At 38.3% G+C, this 20,065-nt stretch overlaps 1 protein-coding gene across 1 annotated transcript in view; it reads right to left on the reverse strand.

Annotated features, from left to right (window-relative positions):
* The window catches only part of LOC136157109 (ankyrin repeat domain-containing protein 26-like), a 59,158-nt gene that overhangs the window by 34,847 nt on the left and 4,246 nt on the right, over positions 1-20,065 (reverse strand). The window contains exons 4-11 of the mRNA XM_065919139.1: positions 16,585-16,691; positions 14,679-14,816; positions 10,531-10,598; positions 8,011-8,044; positions 6,916-6,985; positions 5,348-5,444; positions 2,390-2,418; positions 2,223-2,295 (exon numbers count right to left, since the gene is read on the reverse strand). Of these exons, the coding sequence (XP_065775211.1) occupies positions 2,223-2,295; positions 2,390-2,418; positions 5,348-5,444; positions 6,916-6,985; positions 8,011-8,044; positions 10,531-10,598; positions 14,679-14,816; positions 16,585-16,691 (616 nt within the window). The remainder of the gene's footprint in view (positions 1-2,222; positions 2,296-2,389; positions 2,419-5,347; positions 5,445-6,915; positions 6,986-8,010; positions 8,045-10,530; positions 10,599-14,678; positions 14,817-16,584; positions 16,692-20,065) is intronic.

A 20,065-nucleotide genomic window follows, 5' to 3' on the forward strand; every position in this document is an offset into this window, starting at 1 on the left:
ACAAAAAAGATCTTCATGACCCAGATAAGCACAGTGGTGTGATCACTCACCTAGAGCCAGATAGAAAAGAATGCGAAGTCAAGTGGGCCTTAGGAAGCATCACTACAAACAAAGCTAGTGGAGGTGATGGAATTCCCATTCAACTATTTTAAATCCAAAAAGATGCTGCTGTGAAAATCTGGAAAACTCAGCAGTGTCCACAGGACTGGAAAAGGTCAGTTTTCATTCCAATCCCAAAGAAAGGCAATGCCAAAGAATGTTCAAACTACCATACAATTGCACTCATCTCACACTCTAGCAAAGTAATGCTCAAAATTCTCCAGGCTAGGCTTCAACATTACATGAATCATGAACCTGCAGATGCTCAAGCTGGATTTAGAAAAGGCAGAGGAACCAGAGATCAAATGGCCAACATCCGTTGGATCATCAAAAAGCAAGAGAGTTCCAGAAACACATCTTCTTCTGCTTTATTGACTATGCCAAAGCTTTTGACTGTGTGGATCATAACAAACTAGAAAATTCTTAAAGAGATGGGAATAGCAGACTGCCTGACCTGCCTCCTGAGAAATATGTATGCAGTACAAGAAGCAACCGTTAGAACTGGACATGGAACAACAGACTGATTCCAAATAGGGAAAGGCATATGTCAAGGCTGTATATTGTCACGCTGCTTATTTAACTTGTATACAGAGTACATCATGGGAAAATGCTGAGCTGGATGAAGCACAAGCTGGAATCAAGATTGCCGGGAGAAATATCAATATCTCAGATATGCAGATGACACCACCCTTATGGCAGAAAGCAAAGAAGAACTAAAGAGCCTCTTGATGAAAGTGAAAGAGGAGGGTGAAAAAGTTGGCTTAAAACTCAACATTCAGAAAACTAAAATCATGGCATCCAGTCCCATTACTTCATGGCAAAAAGATGCAGAAACAGTGGAAACAGTGACAGACTTTATTTTACTGGGCTCCAAAATCACTGCAGATGGTGACTGCAGCCATGAAATTAAGATGCTTGCTCCTTCGAAGAAAAGTTATGACCAACCTAGACAGCAGAGTAAAAAGCAGAGACATTACTTTGCCAATATCGGTACATCTAGTCAAAGCTCTGGTTTTTCCAGTAGTCATGTATGGATGTGAGAGTTAGACTATAAAGAAAGCTGAGCACCAAAGAATTGATGCTTTTGAACTGTGGTGTTGGAGAAGATTCTTGAGAGTCCCTTGGACTGCAAGGAGATCAAACCAGTCAATTCTAAAGGAAAGCAGTCCTGAATATTCATTGGAAAGACTGATGCTGAAGCTAAAACTTCAATACTTTGGCCATCTGATGTGAAGAACAGACTCATTTGAAAAGACCCTGATGCTGGGAAAGATTGAAGGCAGGGGTAGAAGGGGAAGACAGAGGATGAGATGGTTGGATGGCATCACCAACTCGATGGACATGAGTTTGTGTAAGCTCCAGGTGTTGGTGATGGACAGGGAAGTCTGGTGTCTGCAGTCCACAGGGTCGCAAAGAGCTGGACACAACTGAGCAACTGAACTGAGCTCCAATATAGTGAATATCAATAGACAAAAACAAAAGTTCCTTGGAATTCTCAATAATTTTCAGAAATATAAAAGGATCCTGAAGCCAAAACCTTTCAGAATCACTGTTTTAAAATATTATGTCATTAAATAGTCATTAAAGTATGATTACTTCCCCTCTTTCCAATAATCAAAGACACCATAAACTCACATACACACACAAACACACACATAGTCTGCTAACCAAAACATCTGATAGGCCTACATTCACCTGTGTAACAACACTAAAATGAAATAATTATAAGCTGAAATATAACTTACATATTAGCAAGTAAAACTTTACTCAAGGCAAAGGTCAGAGATCAAGTAAGCATCTTTGGACACTGGAAAAATCTTAGAGTCTAATAATTAATCTCTGAGAATTCCTGAGAAATATAGAAGTTCCAAACTGAGAACCATAGGGTATCGAAACATATACAGAAACATATTGAGTTCAAGCTTACATTTTAAAAATTCTTGTTCTTATGCTTGTACCTATCTTTTCTATCAAAACATGGATACCAACAATAACATTTGGATTATGTATGTCAAATTCTTCAATTAAATTTGCAAAAAAAAAAGTTAGCAGTATGAAGACTGAGCATTTCAAATATTTCTGTGTCCCTCTTTCCAGAGTTAAGTGTGTATTGCAAAATTTACCTGAACTGGATGCTTGAAAATCCTTCATTCCAACTGTTATATTAGGAACAGAATCTTCCACTAAGACTGCAGGCTAAATGGGTTTGGAAACAAGTTGATTAATAAATAATGTACATATGATACAATCCACAGTTCATAATTCCAGATAAAAACATAAATGATTTTACCTTCATGTTAGCATATTTCTCAGGAGAATCTAAAAGGCAAAAGGGATACAGACTTCATTATATATAAATATGAAAGCCAACTGCACATCCATGCAGAGTTAGGACTCAGCAGAATCCTCGCACTCAGCCTTGGCAGTGAATATATTCAGTTTTAGTGTCTTGATTTTAGGGGTATGTTAGGACACCTGCAAAACAGACATATGAATCCACAATGGATAGTGAAGAAAAAATAGAAATACAGGTTTAATGAAACAGTTAAGATTTCAAAAGTAACACTATGTTTTCAATGACTTTATAAAATATTAAAGAGCACACAGACCAATGTGTACATGACGACTGATGAGAAGAAAATTGATCTTAATCAGAGGAGCAAATCATGACCCCAAGAAGATAAACATGAAAGCTGATGGTAAAATACATCAGTATATCTTGAATGTAATACAGCAGTTATCATTTACAACATTATACTACAAGTATTTATCATGTTCTTCGATCTGTCCAGTCATTTAAGAAGTACACAGTGGAATGACAGTTCACCAGAATGTATAATTCACTTCTCATTGGAGAAAGAGTAATGAACTGGTTAGCTTGCATATACACTTGTAGAAAAATGGCTCATAAAAATATTCATTATTTTTCCATATCTATGTGGGCTGTTGGTATGTCTACATGTCTTGGCTCCTCTAGTTTAGCCATCTTAAAGTTTCTCGATCCACTCATGCAAGAAGGTAAATAGAACACATCTAGGAAATAATGTATAATAAATTCTCAATATTGAGATACAATTATCAAAAAGGAAATAATAAATTTAATTGCCACAGACTTATTAGATATTGAAAATCTTGCATGTTTCAAATCAGTGTAGTATTTATTGAAAATATTTCTAGCATTTAGGGAATGAACCCTATTAACCTGTTGTTTCAAAACTTAGATTGGTTCGGTACATCATGCTAACGTTTCAAAGGATTTCTGTAAAACAACTTTCAAAAAATAAGCTATCTTAAAAAAAAAAAAAGTCAGTGCCTCCATATTCAAATTAATCTAATGTTAATAGCAAATTAATCTAATTAATATAAACAAATTAATCTAATTTTAATAACAAATACCAACACAACACAAATACCAATACAACTCTCTGATGCCTAAGAGTTACTTGGAATGGCTAGGGTTTCCCCCACTCCTAGCACCCCCTCCCGCCTCCAGTATTCTCTGGAGCAACAATGATCTTATTTCTTTTCAGTGCAAATACACTGAAGCCATTTAGAAGGAATTCTCTCAAGTTTCTTCATCAACTCCAAACTCACCTCCCTAAGGCCTTACTTTCCTCCCTTTGTCCTTTCACTAGATTCTCTCCTATCCAAAGGGTAGTAATCTCTGGATCTGTGGTCTTAATTCTTCCCCCTTTACATTCTTTCTATAGATCATCCCCACCACTTTTCCCCTCTTTGCTTAGCAATAGTATCTTACACCTGTAATTGCTACTTTGACTCTTTGCGTCCCTCTGGCTATAGACTCAGATTAATGCTTTTCCTTGATCCTGTGATGTCCTGCACTATCCAGTGTTCTTCCAGATTTCTCTAAATGCAAGGCTACACCCTTGCTACTCGGAGAGTTTGTCAGAAACACAGATTCTCAGACCTCCTGCCCAGCATGTGCGCTTCACACAAGGTCCGGAGGCGACTAAAATTTGAGAAACTCTGGTCTATACAGAGTCTGTTTCTACATTGAAAGTGAAAGTCACTCAGTCATGTCCAACTCTTTGCGACCCCATGGACTATTCTCTAGACTAGAATACTGGAGTGGGTAGCCTTTCCCTTCTCCAGGGGATCTTCCCAACCCAGGGATCGAACCCATGTCTCCTGCATTGCAGGCGGATTCTTTACCAGCTGAGCCACGAGGGAAGCCAGAGAATACTGAGTGGGTAGCCTATCCTATCCCTTCTCCAGAGGATATTCCCGACCTAGGAATCAAACCAGGGTCTCCTGCATTGCAGGTGGATTCTTTACCAACTGAGCTATCAGAGACGTCAACTTAATTTATTCTCCTGAAATCTTAGCCTCAACTTCCTCACTCTAATACTTCTCCCCAAAGTGAAACTGCATTACAAGTTAGAAACTTTCCTGTGGACTGTTTATCAGGCTGTAGGTTCCTTGATCTCCCTATCACACCGCCTGCTTGCTCCTTCTTTCTAGTTCTCTTATGTTGGCCTATGTGACACCATCCTATAAAGCAGCAACATTTCATATGACACCAATTTGCAAACATTTACAGCGGAGCACGTATGCCCATGCTCCTCCACAAAGGATAACGCACAACTGTTCAATGCCTAGGAACCTCAATTCTGAATGCCTTCCTAACAAAAAGTAAACCAGTATGAGGGGGAAAACTCTGCTGTTCTTCTCTGACAAGCTTTCGTGCTGGAAGCTCACTTCAGATTCATCGTCCATGTCAAATACTCTTTCTTTATCTAAAGACCTTGATTACTTATTGCCACCTTCCCCCATCCACAGACCTGGGCTTCTTTTCCTTCATTTCCTCCCTGAACTCTCTGCCTCTCTCATCCTCCATTCCCTCTTTCCTCTTATTTCTCGACCTTCCTTAGGTTGTACAGTATCTTGAAACAGAACTAATAATTTTTTTTTTGGTCATGTGTCACATGGAATCTTAATTCCCTTACCAGGGATTGAACCTGCACCCTCTGCACTGGAGAGTCTTCACCGGACAGAGTCTTAAACATTGGACTGTAGAGGAAGTCTAGGAACTAATAATTGAGCTCCTTAAACTGGATTCTCAATGTAATCTGTGGCTGACACCTGATAAGATACACAATTTCCCTCCTTGTCTTTTTCCTCACTATGCCTCTGACAGGTGATGTTCTTTGGTGATTAGAATATATCAGCAGGCCCATTTTAATTCAACGTTCTGTCAAATGACTTTCCTATAAAATACAGTTCTTACCTTCTACTTGTCCATTTAATGCCTTTTTTCCTCTTTGACCAGCAGCTCCAGATAAACAATCCACATACTTCTGTGGAAGGCTCTCAGAGATGCTCTGCTAAAATTAATGTCAATAATGAGTTGCATGAAGATTTCCTAATCCCTTTTGAAGAAAATATCCTACTTTTAAAAACTGCCTACTTTTAACCCGGTTAAGACAGGTTTTGCCAAGATCCCACAGCTGCTAAGTGACAGAACTGGTTATCAGAATTCTGAGGAGAATGTATCACTTGAAAAGAAATATTTAATGGAACACAAGATGGGGCTAAAAAGGTCAACAACTTTTAATGTAAAATTCTCAGCTCACAATTAGAGGACACTGAAAAATATAGTGTAATCTTTTTCTTATCACGTATTTCTTATTTATTTCCATGCTATGCAGGACCTCATTCCTCAACATAACTCAACTGAACTTCTACATCCTAAATATTAAAAAGGGAATATAAAAATAAGCCATATTTTCAGAATTCAGATTTCTCAGATATATTATGTATATTCTATTACCTGTAACATTATATACAAATCCATTTGTCTCTTCACTTATTCACATTCAAAAACTATTAAAATGGCTCTTACATTCACGACCTATGTTATACACTCCAGGAGATGCACAATTGTTTCCTGAACTTTACTCATTTATACTGATACAGGGTCTATAAGATGAACATATAAGTAAGAATAATACAAAATCTCTGAATTCTGAAGTTTCAGAATGTGATACAAGGCTCCGAGGAGGTTTTTTAAAAACTACAACAGAAAAAATATCTGAGGTTGTAAGTTTTATCTTACTGTTATTAAAAGTCTCTGCTGCTACAGCTGGTTATTATTTTAGGCAAAACATGTATTCTTCAATGAGTTGAAGGGTTGGGGATATCCTTTTAATGGAATGCTTTAGAAAACACAGTGGAATCCCTTTATAATACGGATTTTGAGAAACAGAATTTTAATTTTAAATCTCCATCATGTCAACAATTATTTTAGTCTTAAGGCAGAGCCAAAACAAAACAGAGAAAACAAAAAAACAAACCACCCTCCTAACAACTCTAACAAACCAAAATAAAGTGTCCAGGAGGGGAAAAAAAAACTAGATGATATAGGTTATATAGTTTTGGAACTGAAAGGCTCCAGGAAGATTCCATGATCATTACAATAAGGAATTATGTCCACTAAAGATATCAGTATGAGTATTACATAAGTCCTATCCTTATGGTTTACAATTCACAGCAAGGCTCTTTATCCTTGACCAAATTTCATATCTCCTTCACTGTGGGAAAGCTTTTCCTAATATAATTTTTCTGTCACTATGTATTTTCCAGCCCATTTTTTTCTTCACCCCACCTTCCGTAATTACCAAAGTAAAAAAAAAAAAAAATCAACTAGTCATATGTTTATAAAATAGTTTGGTCTGACCAATTTTACATTGCAAACTTATAACACTGAGAGGGACACCGCGGCTGAATTTTAAGAGGAAATGCTACATGAAGCTAAACTCAGAGCTCGGAAACTAATTTCACAACAGAACTTTTTACCTCAGTTTCCAAGTCTAAGACGTCGTTATCTGATGTAAGCTGTAAATCAGCACCAGGTTTGCTGGAAAACCTTTAGATCAAAACCAGACAACAAAAGTGAGTGAAAACAGTTTTTTTTTTTTTTTTTAAAAACATATTTTTAAGTGGACCATTTTTAAAGTCTTCATTGAATTTGTTGCCATGTTGCTTCTGTTTTATATTTTGGTTTTTTGACCCCTAGGCATGTGGGATCTTAGCTTCCCCAAACAGGGATTGAACCCACATCACCTGCATTGGAAGGAGAAGTCTTATTAACCACCTTAACCACTCCCAGGGGAGTCTCCAAAACAGTTTTTAGTTACACCTATTTCTGCTTCTATCTTTCCCAATCTATGAAATATCTAGTTAAGGCTCATTCTTAGTTTCCATAACATACAGTGACAGCCAACATACTGGCAGAGCCTGAAAATAATTTATTTTCACCAAGTCCTAATAGGTGAACTTAAAATCCAATTGATAGAATGACATAACTTTTGTTTGCCCAAACTGGAATAAACCCGATGACTTAAAGCAGAAGGATAAGCTGCTCCTTCTCCATTGTCCGTCCCTGGTTCAGAAACTAATCTGTGTCCATCAAAAATGGTAATCTTGGTCCTTCAGCAGGGGAATCACTTATGGAGAAGGCCCCACTTCTCCCCTTTCCTCCAAAGGGAGTACGGAGTTCCCCGCAATGTCTAAAACTTAAAATGGACACAAGTCAAAGAACTACATTATATCTTTAATTTATATGCTACATGGGTACTTCTCAATCTCTGCTGAAGGACACAAAAGTGGACATGGGAAACAGGCAGGCCAGCTGTCAAATCACAGGTCAACTCATTTTAACCATGGAATCACAGGTCAATTCATCAACTTTCTGAAACACAGTTGGCTAATTAAGTAAAAGCAGGACACAGCTACTCTACAAAGCTGCTGTGATGACTCTATGAGGTCACAAATGTTAAGCACACAATGCAGGATCTAACCCAGAGTGGAACGCTTAACAAACACATTAGTTTCTCTTCCCCATGTTCTCTTACTTAAACACACAACTTAAAAACATCCATAAAATCCTACCTGCTTAAAGAGTCTTCTTTAGAACTCTCATTCTCTATTAAAGAAAAAAGTAAGACACATTTTAAATCAACAAAAGAAAAGTACAGAATATTAAAACCTCAAGACTGATGCTCTGTTTAAAAAGTATCTTCTGGACCATACCTGGAGACCACACTGGAGGGAACAGTGATTGGACTAGACTCACAGGACATTAATGCCTAAGAACCACTCCTCTCCTTTATAGCCATCAATGCAAAACAAAAAAAAGAAGGAAGAACTGCTGTTTACACTGACCATAATCCTAACCAAACTCTAGAACACTGACAGAAAGCGATATTATACCATTAATAGAATCAGTACTATAAACTGCCCATAGCACACTTAAACAGCACAGTATCTCTGGACGTCTACGCCTGGAGCAGTGAACAGAGAACACAGGCGTCTCGCTGGGACATGACACAACGGCCCTGGCTCCTCAGTTCAGGATGAAAACGCCCTGTCACACGGAAGCTGGGTCTATAGGCACTGAACTTCAGAGCTGGTGAAACATAGGAAACAAAGTCTTCCTGGCCCTATTTCCAGATGCAAGAGAAGGATGAAAGATGTAGTGATTCCAGATTTAGAAACGATAATCTCTTGAAAGGGAGGTGGAGGAGGGCAAATGGGTAAAGGGGGGTCAACTGGGTGGTGAGGATGGGGACTGGACTTGTAGTGGGGAGCATGCAGTACGGTACACATAAGCTGAATGTTTTAAAAAGTTTTAAATATATATATATATACACACACATACACTAATATATTTAAAAAGAATCTCTTGAGACTATGTCCTTCCATTGCTCAAGAGTATCTGGACCACATAGAGCAGGAAGGTCCAAACAGTTCTGGGTACTAGTGAGGGATATCATTATATCAATCCTCCCCATTATAAGGCAAATGTTGACAGAAATCATGCTTTTTCAGGTTGGAAGGCATACATCATCAGATCCGAAGCTGATGAACAAGGAGAGGGAGGGAAGGAAGGAGGGGGTGATGGACTCTGGGGTTGCTGGACAACATGTCACATGTGTCATCATGATCTGATGCTGGAGGGATGACTCACATGCAGAGACTCCACGGGGAGAGGAGTCCTGCAAGCTCGAGCCTGGAGGGCAGGGGCAGTGATTTTTAAATGTTTGCACTCTGTGACATCAGAACAATGCTTCGTACATAAAAGACACTTGATAATGATTTCTTTGGTGAACAAATGAACAAATAAATAAGCATGTTTTCTTTGAAAATTTTGTTTAGAAAAATACAGAAAGTAACCAGGGACAACTCTATTCTATTCTGAGCATATTGAAAACCAAGACTCAATGTCATCTCTGTTATCTCCTCTGACATATTAAACCAACCTACAGTTCTTTGATGGATGTTTTTATGTTCAGACACCAAGTCGTGCCCGACTCTTGTGACCCCCATGGACTAAGCTCACCAAGCTCTTCTGTCCATGGGATTTCCCAGGCAAGAATACTGGAGTGGGTTGCCATTTCCTTTTCCAGGGGATATTCCCGGCCCAGGGGTCGAACCCATAACGCCTGCACTGGCAGGCGGATTCTTTACTACTGAGCCACCCTTTGATGAGATAGAGGTTTACTAGTTAAAGGTGTCCTCAGACAGCTTGGACAATGTGCTAAATGCCACAGTGAGGGACCCAACGCTGTTTTTGTTAATGTGACGCATTTTGAGTGCTGTTATTAGAAACTCCAGAGTCCCAAGTTCATCTATTTGAAAATGTATTATGAGAATCTTTTAACTGATGGCAAGAGAACATCTTGTTCTTACAAAACTATACTGTCATGACAATTATACAACACAGAAGTAAACATCTGGTCCTAAGAAAGTCAACCTATCTCACTCTTTTTGGATGAAGCTGGTAATAGAGACCTGCTTAGTACAACAATAGGCAAAATAACTGGTTCTCAACCAGGCATTGCTTTTCTGCCTTCTGTACTATTGGTAGGTATCATTCAGAAATAATCTCTCACTGGTATGCTGCACACTGGCTCAGCTTTGCAGTTCTTATTGTTTATCATTTCTTACCCTACCAGGGAGGGATTATTGAGGTTCCCAGTTTTAATGATGGTAACTTTTTTAGTGATACCCATCACTACACAGTAACTAATAACTATTCATTCACTAAATGTAAACCATTTGTAAAAGTTAATGTTCACTTTCTTAAGAAGTCCAATTTGCTATAATACAATTATAGATGAAATATACATCATACTAAAAATTTTTTTCTTATTTGCACAAAGATCTAATGTAGGGCCATAGTAAATACATGGATTTCTTTTCGGACAATACTATCTCTGATTTTAAATTACCTACAATTCACTTCTTAAACAATTCTGAATACTAGACTGTTAAGAAATTAATTTAAAAAATAAAATACACATGTAATTTACACTAACTTTTTCATACTTCTTTCATTATTGAAACTTTCTCACTCCTACTTTATCTATGGTAGAATCACCAAGAGTAATTCTTTATCAGATGACGTACCTGGGTTGCTGATTTCAGGAGGAGTTTTAGGTCTCTCTTCTTTATATTTAGAAATCAGTTGGCAAATGCTATGTATTAAAAATATGATAAATATGATTTTAATGCTAATATGAAAAACAACTACCAAATTTTTAGATCATTTCAGACAAGGTCAGAGATAATACCAAAACTTCATTTGTCCCATACATTTCAGGTTTCTAAGTTCTACAAACTTTTATTTAGCATGTATTTATTTTTTTTTCATTTATTTCTATTAGTTGGAGGCTAATTACTTTACAATATTGTAGTGGTTTTTGTCATACATTGACATGAATCAGCCATGGATTTACATTTATTCCCCATCCCGATTCCCTCTCCCACCTCTCTCTCCACCCAATTCCTCTGGGTCTTCCCAGTGCACCAGGCCCGAGCACTTGTCTCATGCATCCAGCCTGGGCTGGTGATCTGTTTCACCCTAGATAATATACATGTTTCGATGCTGTTCTCTCGAAACATCCCACCCTCACCTTCTCCCACAGAGTCCAAAACTCTGTTCTGTACATCTGTGTCTCTTTTTCTGTTTTGTATAGGGTTATTGTTACCATCTTTCTAAATTCCATATATATGCATTAGTATACTGTATTGGTCTTTATCTTTCTGGCTCACCTCACTCTGTATAATGGGCTCCAGTTTCATCCATCTCATTAGAACTGATTCAAATGAATTCTTCTTAATGGCTGAGTAACATTCCATAGTGTATATATACCACAGCTTCCTTACCCATTCGTCTGCTGATGGGCATCTAGGTTGCTTCCATGTCCTGGCTATTATAAACAGTGCTGCGATGAACATTGGGGTGCACGTGTCTCTTTCAGATCTGGATTCCTCAGTGTGTATGCCCAGAAGTAGGATTGCTGGGTCATATGGCAGTTCTAATTCCAGTTTTTTAAGAAATCTCCACACTGTTCTCCATAGTGGCTGTACTAGTTTGCATCCCCACCAACAGTGTAAGAGGGTTCCCTTTTCTCCACAGCCTCTCCAGCATTTATTGCTTGTAGACTTTTGGATAGCAGCCATCCTGACTGGCGTGTAATGGTACCTCATTGTGGTTTTGATTTGCATTTCTCTGATAATAAGTGATGTTGAGCATCTTTTCATGTGTTTGTTAGCCATCTGTATGTCTTCTTTGGAGAAATGTCTGTTTAGTTTTTTGGCCCATTTTTTGATTGGGTCATTTATTTTTCTGGAATTGAGTTGCAGGAGTTGCCTGTATATTTTTGAGATGAATCCTTTGTCTGTTGCTTCGTTTGCTATTATTTTTTCCCAATCTGAGGGCTGTCTTTTCACCTTGCTTATAGTTTCCTTTGTGTGCAAAAGCTTTAAAGTTTCATTAGGTCCCATTTGTTTATTTGTGCTTTTATTTCCAATATTCTGGGAGGTGGGTCATAGACAATCCTGCTGCGATTTATGTCGGAGAGTGTTTTGCCTATATTCTCCTCTAGGAGTTTTATAGTTTCTGGTCTTACATTTAGATCCTTAATCCATTTTGAGTTTATTTTTGTGTATGGTGTTAGAAAGTGTTCTGGTTTCATTCTTTTACAAGTGGTTGACCAGTTTTCCCAGCACCACTTGTTAAAGAGGTTGTTTTTTTTCCATTGTATATTCTTGCCTCTTTTGTCGAAGATAAGGTGTCCACAGGTTTGTGGATTTATCTCTGGGCTTTCTATTCTGTTCCATTGATGTATATTTCTGTCTTTATGCCAGTACCATACTGTCTTGGTGACTGTGACTTTGTAGTATAGCCTGAAGTCAGGCAAGTTGATTCTTCCAGTTCCAATCTTCTTTCTCAAGATTACTTTGGCTAATCGAGGTTTTTTGTACTTCCATACAAATTGTGAAATTATTTGTTCTAGTTCTGTGAAAAATACCGTTGGAAGCTTGATAGGGCTTGCACTGAATCTAGAGAAGAGCTAACACCTATCTTACTCAAACTCTTCCCGAAAATTGCAGAAGGTAAACTTCCAAACTTATTCTATGAGGCCACCATCACCCTAATTCCAAAACCAGACAAAGATGCCACAAAAAAAAAGAAAACTGCAGGCCAATATCACTGATGAACATAGATGCAAAAATCCTTAACAAAATTCTAGCAAACAGAATCCAACAACATATTTAGCATGTATTTAAAGGAGAAAGAAAAGGAAGATGAAGTGGTCATGAACTGAGGGCAGTATAGCTCTGTTAATTAACTAGCCTGGCATATGAAAACTCCTTCAAACTTCAAAATCCCAGCTCTGTAACCAACTGCTCTTTGTTCCTGGTTAAGCTGCTTCTCTTCACTTCAAAGTCTTCCTCTACACAAATGGGGTCTTCCTGCCTTATTTCACAAGGGGATTAAGAAGATTTAATGAGCTAAGATGCCCCCCATATCCTTGGAGAAACAGTCAAAGAATGGAATAATTTGTTCTTGAACTTTATTGCTGGAACTACTTAGGAATTCCAAGTAAAACCCCATGTGTGTTTTTTCATACGTTTAACACTCAAGGGAGGGCTGCACGAAACTGTGATTGATTCTGGTGATTAGCTATTCTCTGTGGTTTGTAATTTAGGGAATCTCAGCTCTTATATAATGTGCACCTTAATTTATTTATAAAACATGAACTCACTACATTAGATAACATAATTAGCCCCCATCATTGCAGCTAATCACACCAAGAGCAGAAAACTAATCAAAACCAAGACCTGGCCTGGACCACTACTCTTCCTTCTCTACCTACTCAAACTCTGAACCAGCAGATCTTTCTGACAATGATGCTTAGTCTCCATGATCATCTCCAATTCACTTGGAAGACATATCCCTACTCCTACAGTGGATACTGGCAAGTCCTAGACAGGGCTTACCTCTCTGAATTCCAACTATCTTACTTGAGATTTAGGGATTTCTGGTGAATGGGCTCCTTATGAGGCAGACTCTGAAAACATTTAAGGTGGAGGCAGATATAAATCCTTTGGAAGATTTTCATTATTACAGGAAACAATCCCACGAGGGGCCAACCGTAATTTTGGAATCTCAGACAAGCCGGCACCCACTACCCTAGGAAGGATGACAGGGAATCTATCACCTAAGAAAAGGTGCCCCCACAGGACAGAAAGCCGCCTGGAGGTTCAGGTCTAAAAACCACGGAGGAAAGGAAGTCTGCTCAATCCCTGCAGGAGCGCTTGAACCTCTCTGACAGCCTAAAATGGTTCGCACTGACATCGGCTACCAGAAAAGATAAATAAGAGCCTCCACAGCCCCTCTAGTGAAGGTCTAGGCTCACACATGGCTCCACATGAGGGTTCTGAGTGAGGGGGGAGCCAGGAGCCCCGCTGCCAGAACTGAGTGCTGGACTTCTGCACCAGTGACTTGAGCGACAAGCACATGTATAAAAACAAAGAAGCTGTGACTCTGAAGTTGACGTGCATCACCATGAAGACTGGGGAACCTGGACCCGCAGGGGCAGCCTGGGAGTAAAGTGAGCCGACTGTAGGAGAGTTTCTTTTTTTTTCCTTTTAAAATGATTTTATTAAAGGTCTTTATAGAGCAACATCCAGACTCCAGATCCAGCTGCCAAGGAGACCCTGTCAAGACCAGTTGTAGTAGCAGTACTGCAGCAGTAGAATCAATACAAGCAACAGAATGATGAGAATGAACTGTTTTCTTCCCTCCAAATGACTTGTGGAGGAGGACTGTCTCGTGGATCTTAGGGAATCCACAAGGTTCTTGGAAAATTCAAGCAGGAGGAGCATATAGAGAGGCAAGTCCTCAAGGGAAAACAGGATTTGCTGCTGAACTGAATATTTCAAGACCCAAATAACTAGTTAGAAATATCACAACTGTGACACTATTTGGACCCCATACAGAGAGGTTACACTGGGAGTGAAATAGCTAATGTTAGGCTCTCTAAGGATTAAGGTCTACTTGTCCTGAGATAAAGAATCCCGAACCCACGGCTACATGTAACTAATCGGCCTTTTCTTGGCTTTCAGCTCATGAGGGGGAACAGCTAACCACTATTCCCAAACTGCCTGCACTAAACTGGAGCTTTCACTGGTCAGGTATTAGTAATAGTTAAAATTATTTTTCCCTGCAGTTTAGTGATAATTGGCGTTTTAATGGGAACACTTACATATTAAAGCCACCAATAACAGCATATTCTTCTGCAGTCCATCCAAAAACATCTTGAAAAAAGATGTCAGCCCCTTGCTGAAGAAGAAGACTGACGATATTTGCTGATCCATTATTGACAGCAAGCATGAGGGCTGTTCTATAACAACAGAGAGATGACTTCAGCCTCAGGAAGTTTAGTTAACTTACTTAAACAACTACTTTGATACACTTTACCAAGTTAACATCTTGCCTTTCCATGAAGAACTGACCATTTACAGGCTCATGTTCATCTTTGTAAATTACCTCCAAGGTTAAAACGAGGGATGGAAACGAAGCCTCCTGTCCCACTGGGATGGCACATAGCAGCAGTTACTATTTCAAAAGTCCCTGATGGGGACTTCCTTGGTGGACCAGTGGGTAGGACTTCACGTTCCCAATGCGGGGGGCCCAGGTTCCATCTCTGGTCAGGGAACTTGATCCCACATGCTGCTACAAAGGGTCCTCACAACTAGGACTCCACGCAGACAAATAAATAAATAAATAAATGTTTTTTAAAAATAATAATAAAGTCCTTGATGGACAAGAAACAATGTTGAGGTCACTTATCTGAGGCAGGTGACTACTTAAGGGATGAATTCTCCCATTTCCTCCTTAGTCTGATCTATTAGACTTCAAAGTTAGCGAGACGTAGGGTTAAGGAAAGGCTACTTGCATGCTCAAAACAAAAATATTAATAATAATGGAATAAAAATAGTCTTGGTGGCAGTTAATGATGTTGCCAAACATGGGCTAGGCACTAAATGGAAAACTATATATAAAATCTTTCTTACACATAGCCAACTTTGAAAGATGCATTACTATTCGCCTTTTGTCTCAGGAAACTTATTTGCTGATGTTAAGTAATGTGCCCAAGATCATAACCCTAACAGGTAGGAAAGCTAGGAATTGAACCCAGTCTGAATCTAAAGCCCATCATCTTCGTCTGTACCATCCACCTCTGACTTGTCTTTGTTAAAGGAACTGTTTATCCAATTATAGCTGTCTTTCTTCCTTCTATCTGCATTAAAAATGAAAACATCAAAATATACTAGAAATAAAAAACGATAAAAACTGATGAGCCCAGAGTATCTGCTGATAGCGATTAATAATCAATTTTTCGTTGCTGTTGTTGAGTCGCTAAGTTGTATCTGACTCTTGCAAACTAATAACATCAGCATTCTTCAAAGAAAGTAATTTAATCCAAAGAGTTTTCCAAAAGTCCTTTCCAAATCAAGTCCTTTATCTTTAGTATGCATCTTTTAAAAATATATATATATACAAAGTAGAGGTTAAAGGATTATTTTAAAAGAATTAAGAAATTCGATACTGTCATAAGGTAAACTACAAAGCAGAATCAATATTTTATAAAGCTAATAAAACCAATATGAAATCCCTCAGCTACTATAAAATGGACCAAAAAGCAAACAAACAAAACAAAAAAAACAAAACAAAAAAAAATTCGTGTAACTCTATGGCTGATTCACATCAATGTATGACAAAACCCACTGGAAAAAAAAAAAAAAAAAAAGACTTGTGAAGAAACCCCCCAAAAAAATAAATAAATAAATAAAATCAGGGCGAAAAAAAAAAAAAAAAATGGATAATCCTTTCAAGGAAAGCAAAAGCTATGAAATAAATCACTTTGTGTTGGGAAAAAAAAAAAAAAAAACAGGTTGCATATGATATCAGTCAATATTATAAAAGAATATGAATCCTGCTATATATTCCTGCTATATATTGTTGTTCATAATTCCCCATCAGAAAAATTTATTTTCTACCTAAGTGGTGATGTGTTGACCACAAACAAATCCTCTTATTAATTTAATCTTGGTATTACCACCCTAGAACAGCACTAAGGTTTTGAAAAAGAAAAAGAACAACTGTACCTTTTCAAGTTGTCAACCGCATGTATATTTGCTCCTTTGTTTACGAGAAACTCCACTATTTGCTCTCTTCTTTCACTTATGCCAAGTAACAGAGGTGTGAGGTCACACTGTAAAACAGGGAAGACCATTTCTAATGTACACAGTCAACCTATTTCTAAACTGAAATTAAAATCGTGCAAGAGATTCTCTGAACTGAAACATATAATTCAGAAGGTAAATAAAAGGGAGCCCCCTCTTTATCCCCCTGTGCACCTTCTTTCTCTTTAATATGCTCCTCCTCTGGGCCTTCTCTGGTGGTCCAGTGGCTAAGACTCCAGCTCCCAGTGCAGGGGGTCTGAGTTCCATTTAGCTACTAAATCAACTGCATATTTTAGGAACAATGCTGAGGCAGAAATATATATTATCTGTAGTGTGCATAACCGATTCAAGGATGACCATGAGTAAACTCACGGTTTACAGACAGTCCAGTGGGAATATTCTCTACATGAACATGCAGACAGTAAATTTTTTTTTTTTTTTCCAAAAAACCAAATGTGGGAACCATGTTTTGCGGCTTTCTCAGAAATGTCTCCTGGAATTTAATATTACTCATTCTCTCCTCCTTGCTTGCTCCCCACAACCCGCCCCCCACCCCACCCCTACCCCTCTTAAGTTAGATATTCTGGCTGACAGGTCAGCATTAGCCACATGCTATCTGCACGTAGAATGACACCCCCCCCCACCACCTTATCTTCAAAGACCTTTCTTGGTGACTCTCATGTGATTACCTCCAGACCTCCAGGAGGAAGCTTCCACAATCCCCAAATTCTGGTCTTTGACTGGCTTTACTGCTCTTAGTTAAAGATTACAAGATAAGTTACCAACAAAAAACGCGCTCAGCATTTTCTTGGGCAGTTTCTCTTCTGCAAACTCTCCCTGCGCTCTCTCTCATCATTTTGTGTGTTTCTGAGAAATATTCAGTGTGAAACCACCACAATCAATTTAAAAATTCTAATTAAAAAAATTCAATCCCATTCTTAAGAGATCCTTTCAAAATATGAAATCAATGATTACTTACATTGTCTTTAACACCTGGAAATATTTATCAAAATAAACTATAAAACAAAAATTGGAAACTCAAATGTTTATGGAGGATAATCTGGGGAACTGAGAAAGTGAAAAAGCCAGGTGAGGCCAGTAACCCCAAGAATACATGCCCTATATGGAAGGGGTGGCCTCTGCATGCAGACCAAACAGGAGGATGGGCTCAAGGGGGACCAGATTTGGTTCTTGGAGAAGGCTGAACTGCAGACTTCTGCATGAGTCTCCTAAATTTTAAGTGTTGACTCAGCGTGTCAACTAAACAAAATGTATACAAGGGCCACGTTTGGTCTATGGCCCACTTGTGGCTTTACATTCACTGTTTCCAAACAGGTGGGTATAAAGCAAATATTGTATGTGAAAACTTTCCTTTCTTTACTATCATATGTTTCACAAAAAACATGGGTCCCAATATGTAATAAATATGGTTATTAAGACTCATAACTCAATTAAAAATAAATTCTTTTAAAAAGACTCATAAGTCACACATCAAGAATGTTTCCACTGCCTGTTGAAACTACAATCTGTCTCCAGAATTCTTCTAGAGTGTTAATCAAATGGATAATGAGGTCTGAAGACTGCTGAAACTAAATTGTTAAAACAATTCCCATCTGTACTGTTACTAACTTAATGGGTTTTAAAGCTCTCCTCTGCTTATGCCAGGGATCAGCAATTCTAACAGACACACTGCAAGAGTCTGTCCTGCAGCTGACACCAAAAAAGGCTCATGAGTTACTCTTACTGCACTCAGGAAAACCCTGTTGCTAACAAACCTCTGTTGACCTAATGACCTGGATGACAAGAGAAGGTGCAAAATCCTTAAAGGGTCAGACTCTACAGATGAAGTGACTTCGCCATGAGCAAATCTCCATTCAGTGGAGAGTCACTGAATGATTGATTAGTGGTTGGAAGGAAAATGAGTTATTGTTCAAGCCAATAGATATTTTCAATAAAACTTTTTTAACTTCTCAATCACAGAGGCAGAGAAAAAGTCAGGCTAATATTGTGGGAAAGGAGGGAGCTGACGGAAATACCTAGTAGTTATCAAACTCCAACTCTTCTAGAGATTACTTTTCTTTCAGATAGGTGCATTTAGAAATTATACTTATTCACTCCATAGTTCTTCATCAAGGACTGTATCAGAATATCAAGGAAATAATTCTAAATACACATGTCTAACACTTCCTTGATTTATTCAGTCAAAATCTTCAGAGAACAGCCTAGGCTTATAAATTTTTTAAAATAACTTTTCCCAAGTGATTGCAGTTCACCAGCACAATCTAGCGAGAGTAAGTGCAGCAACCGCTCCAGTATCATCTCTTACCCACATGGCCAATTCCTTCTATTACTTGAGATTTGGAAAAAAAGAAAAGTGTAAGAGGTAAGAGTCATCAAAACTGCAAATTCTTTAATTTTCCTCAGTAAACAGTGTTAGAACAGGGACTGGTAAACTCAAAAGGCAACCTGATCTCATTATTTATAAACCTCTTACTTTCCATCAAGACATTCTAGATTGAAGAGCAGAGTCTAGACTCTTATCTAAGTGGCTGTTTCTGTCAGAATAGGATAAGATGTCAGTTAATTATTTGTTCTCTCTTATTTCCCACTTAATCGCCACCTGTTCACTGCCAGTCTGATTTCCTCAGTCTTCCTAAAACTGGTATCTAGGAAAATTTACAATTCACTCACTCTCTTTCTTAAAATAACAACTATTATCCCTGAAAACTGAAAAGCACCTTACAGAAATATATAAACTGAAGGGAATAAAAAGCAAAAACTAAAACCTCGGGATTCCATGGTGGTACAGTGGCTGGGTCTCAGTGCTGCCAGTAAAGGCAGCATGGGTTCAACCCTTGGTCAGGAAACTAGATCCTGCATGCTGAAGCTAAGCCCAGCACAGGCAAATAAATAAATATTAAAATAAATAACTCCTCTTCTTAGCATTTCCCAACTGCCACAATTCCAGCCTGACTTGCACTTCTCACTTGCTCGCTCCTTTCCTTTCCTTTTGCCCCTTAAGACTTGGGCAGTGAGAGAGAAACCGTGTTTATATAAATCATCTTTCATAAAATGGGAATTTGTCAAAGGCAGCAAGATTTCTATTATGTTGTAAAATGCTTTCGTTATGTTTGAATTTTAAGACAAAGTCTACTTCAGAGGGAAATTTTGCTTTACTGTGTTATTTTATGCCAATCAAAAAAAATTTCAGTGGGGGACAAAGTATTTGGAGAGTTTTACCTTTAACCAGTGCAGTGTTACCACAAATATCTGCCATAAACACATGAATGAATGCTTTACTCTCTAAAACTTCTTTAGAAATATCATGCATAAAGTGAAATCTTAGACAATTTGGTTCTTTCAAAATACTTTCACTCGGGGAAGGCTGCAGCTCCCAAACACA

The sequence above is a fragment of the Muntiacus reevesi genome, chromosome 2 (assembly GCF_963930625.1).
Source record: "Muntiacus reevesi chromosome 2, mMunRee1.1, whole genome shotgun sequence".
Taxonomy (NCBI): Eukaryota; Metazoa; Chordata; class Mammalia; order Artiodactyla; family Cervidae; genus Muntiacus; species Muntiacus reevesi.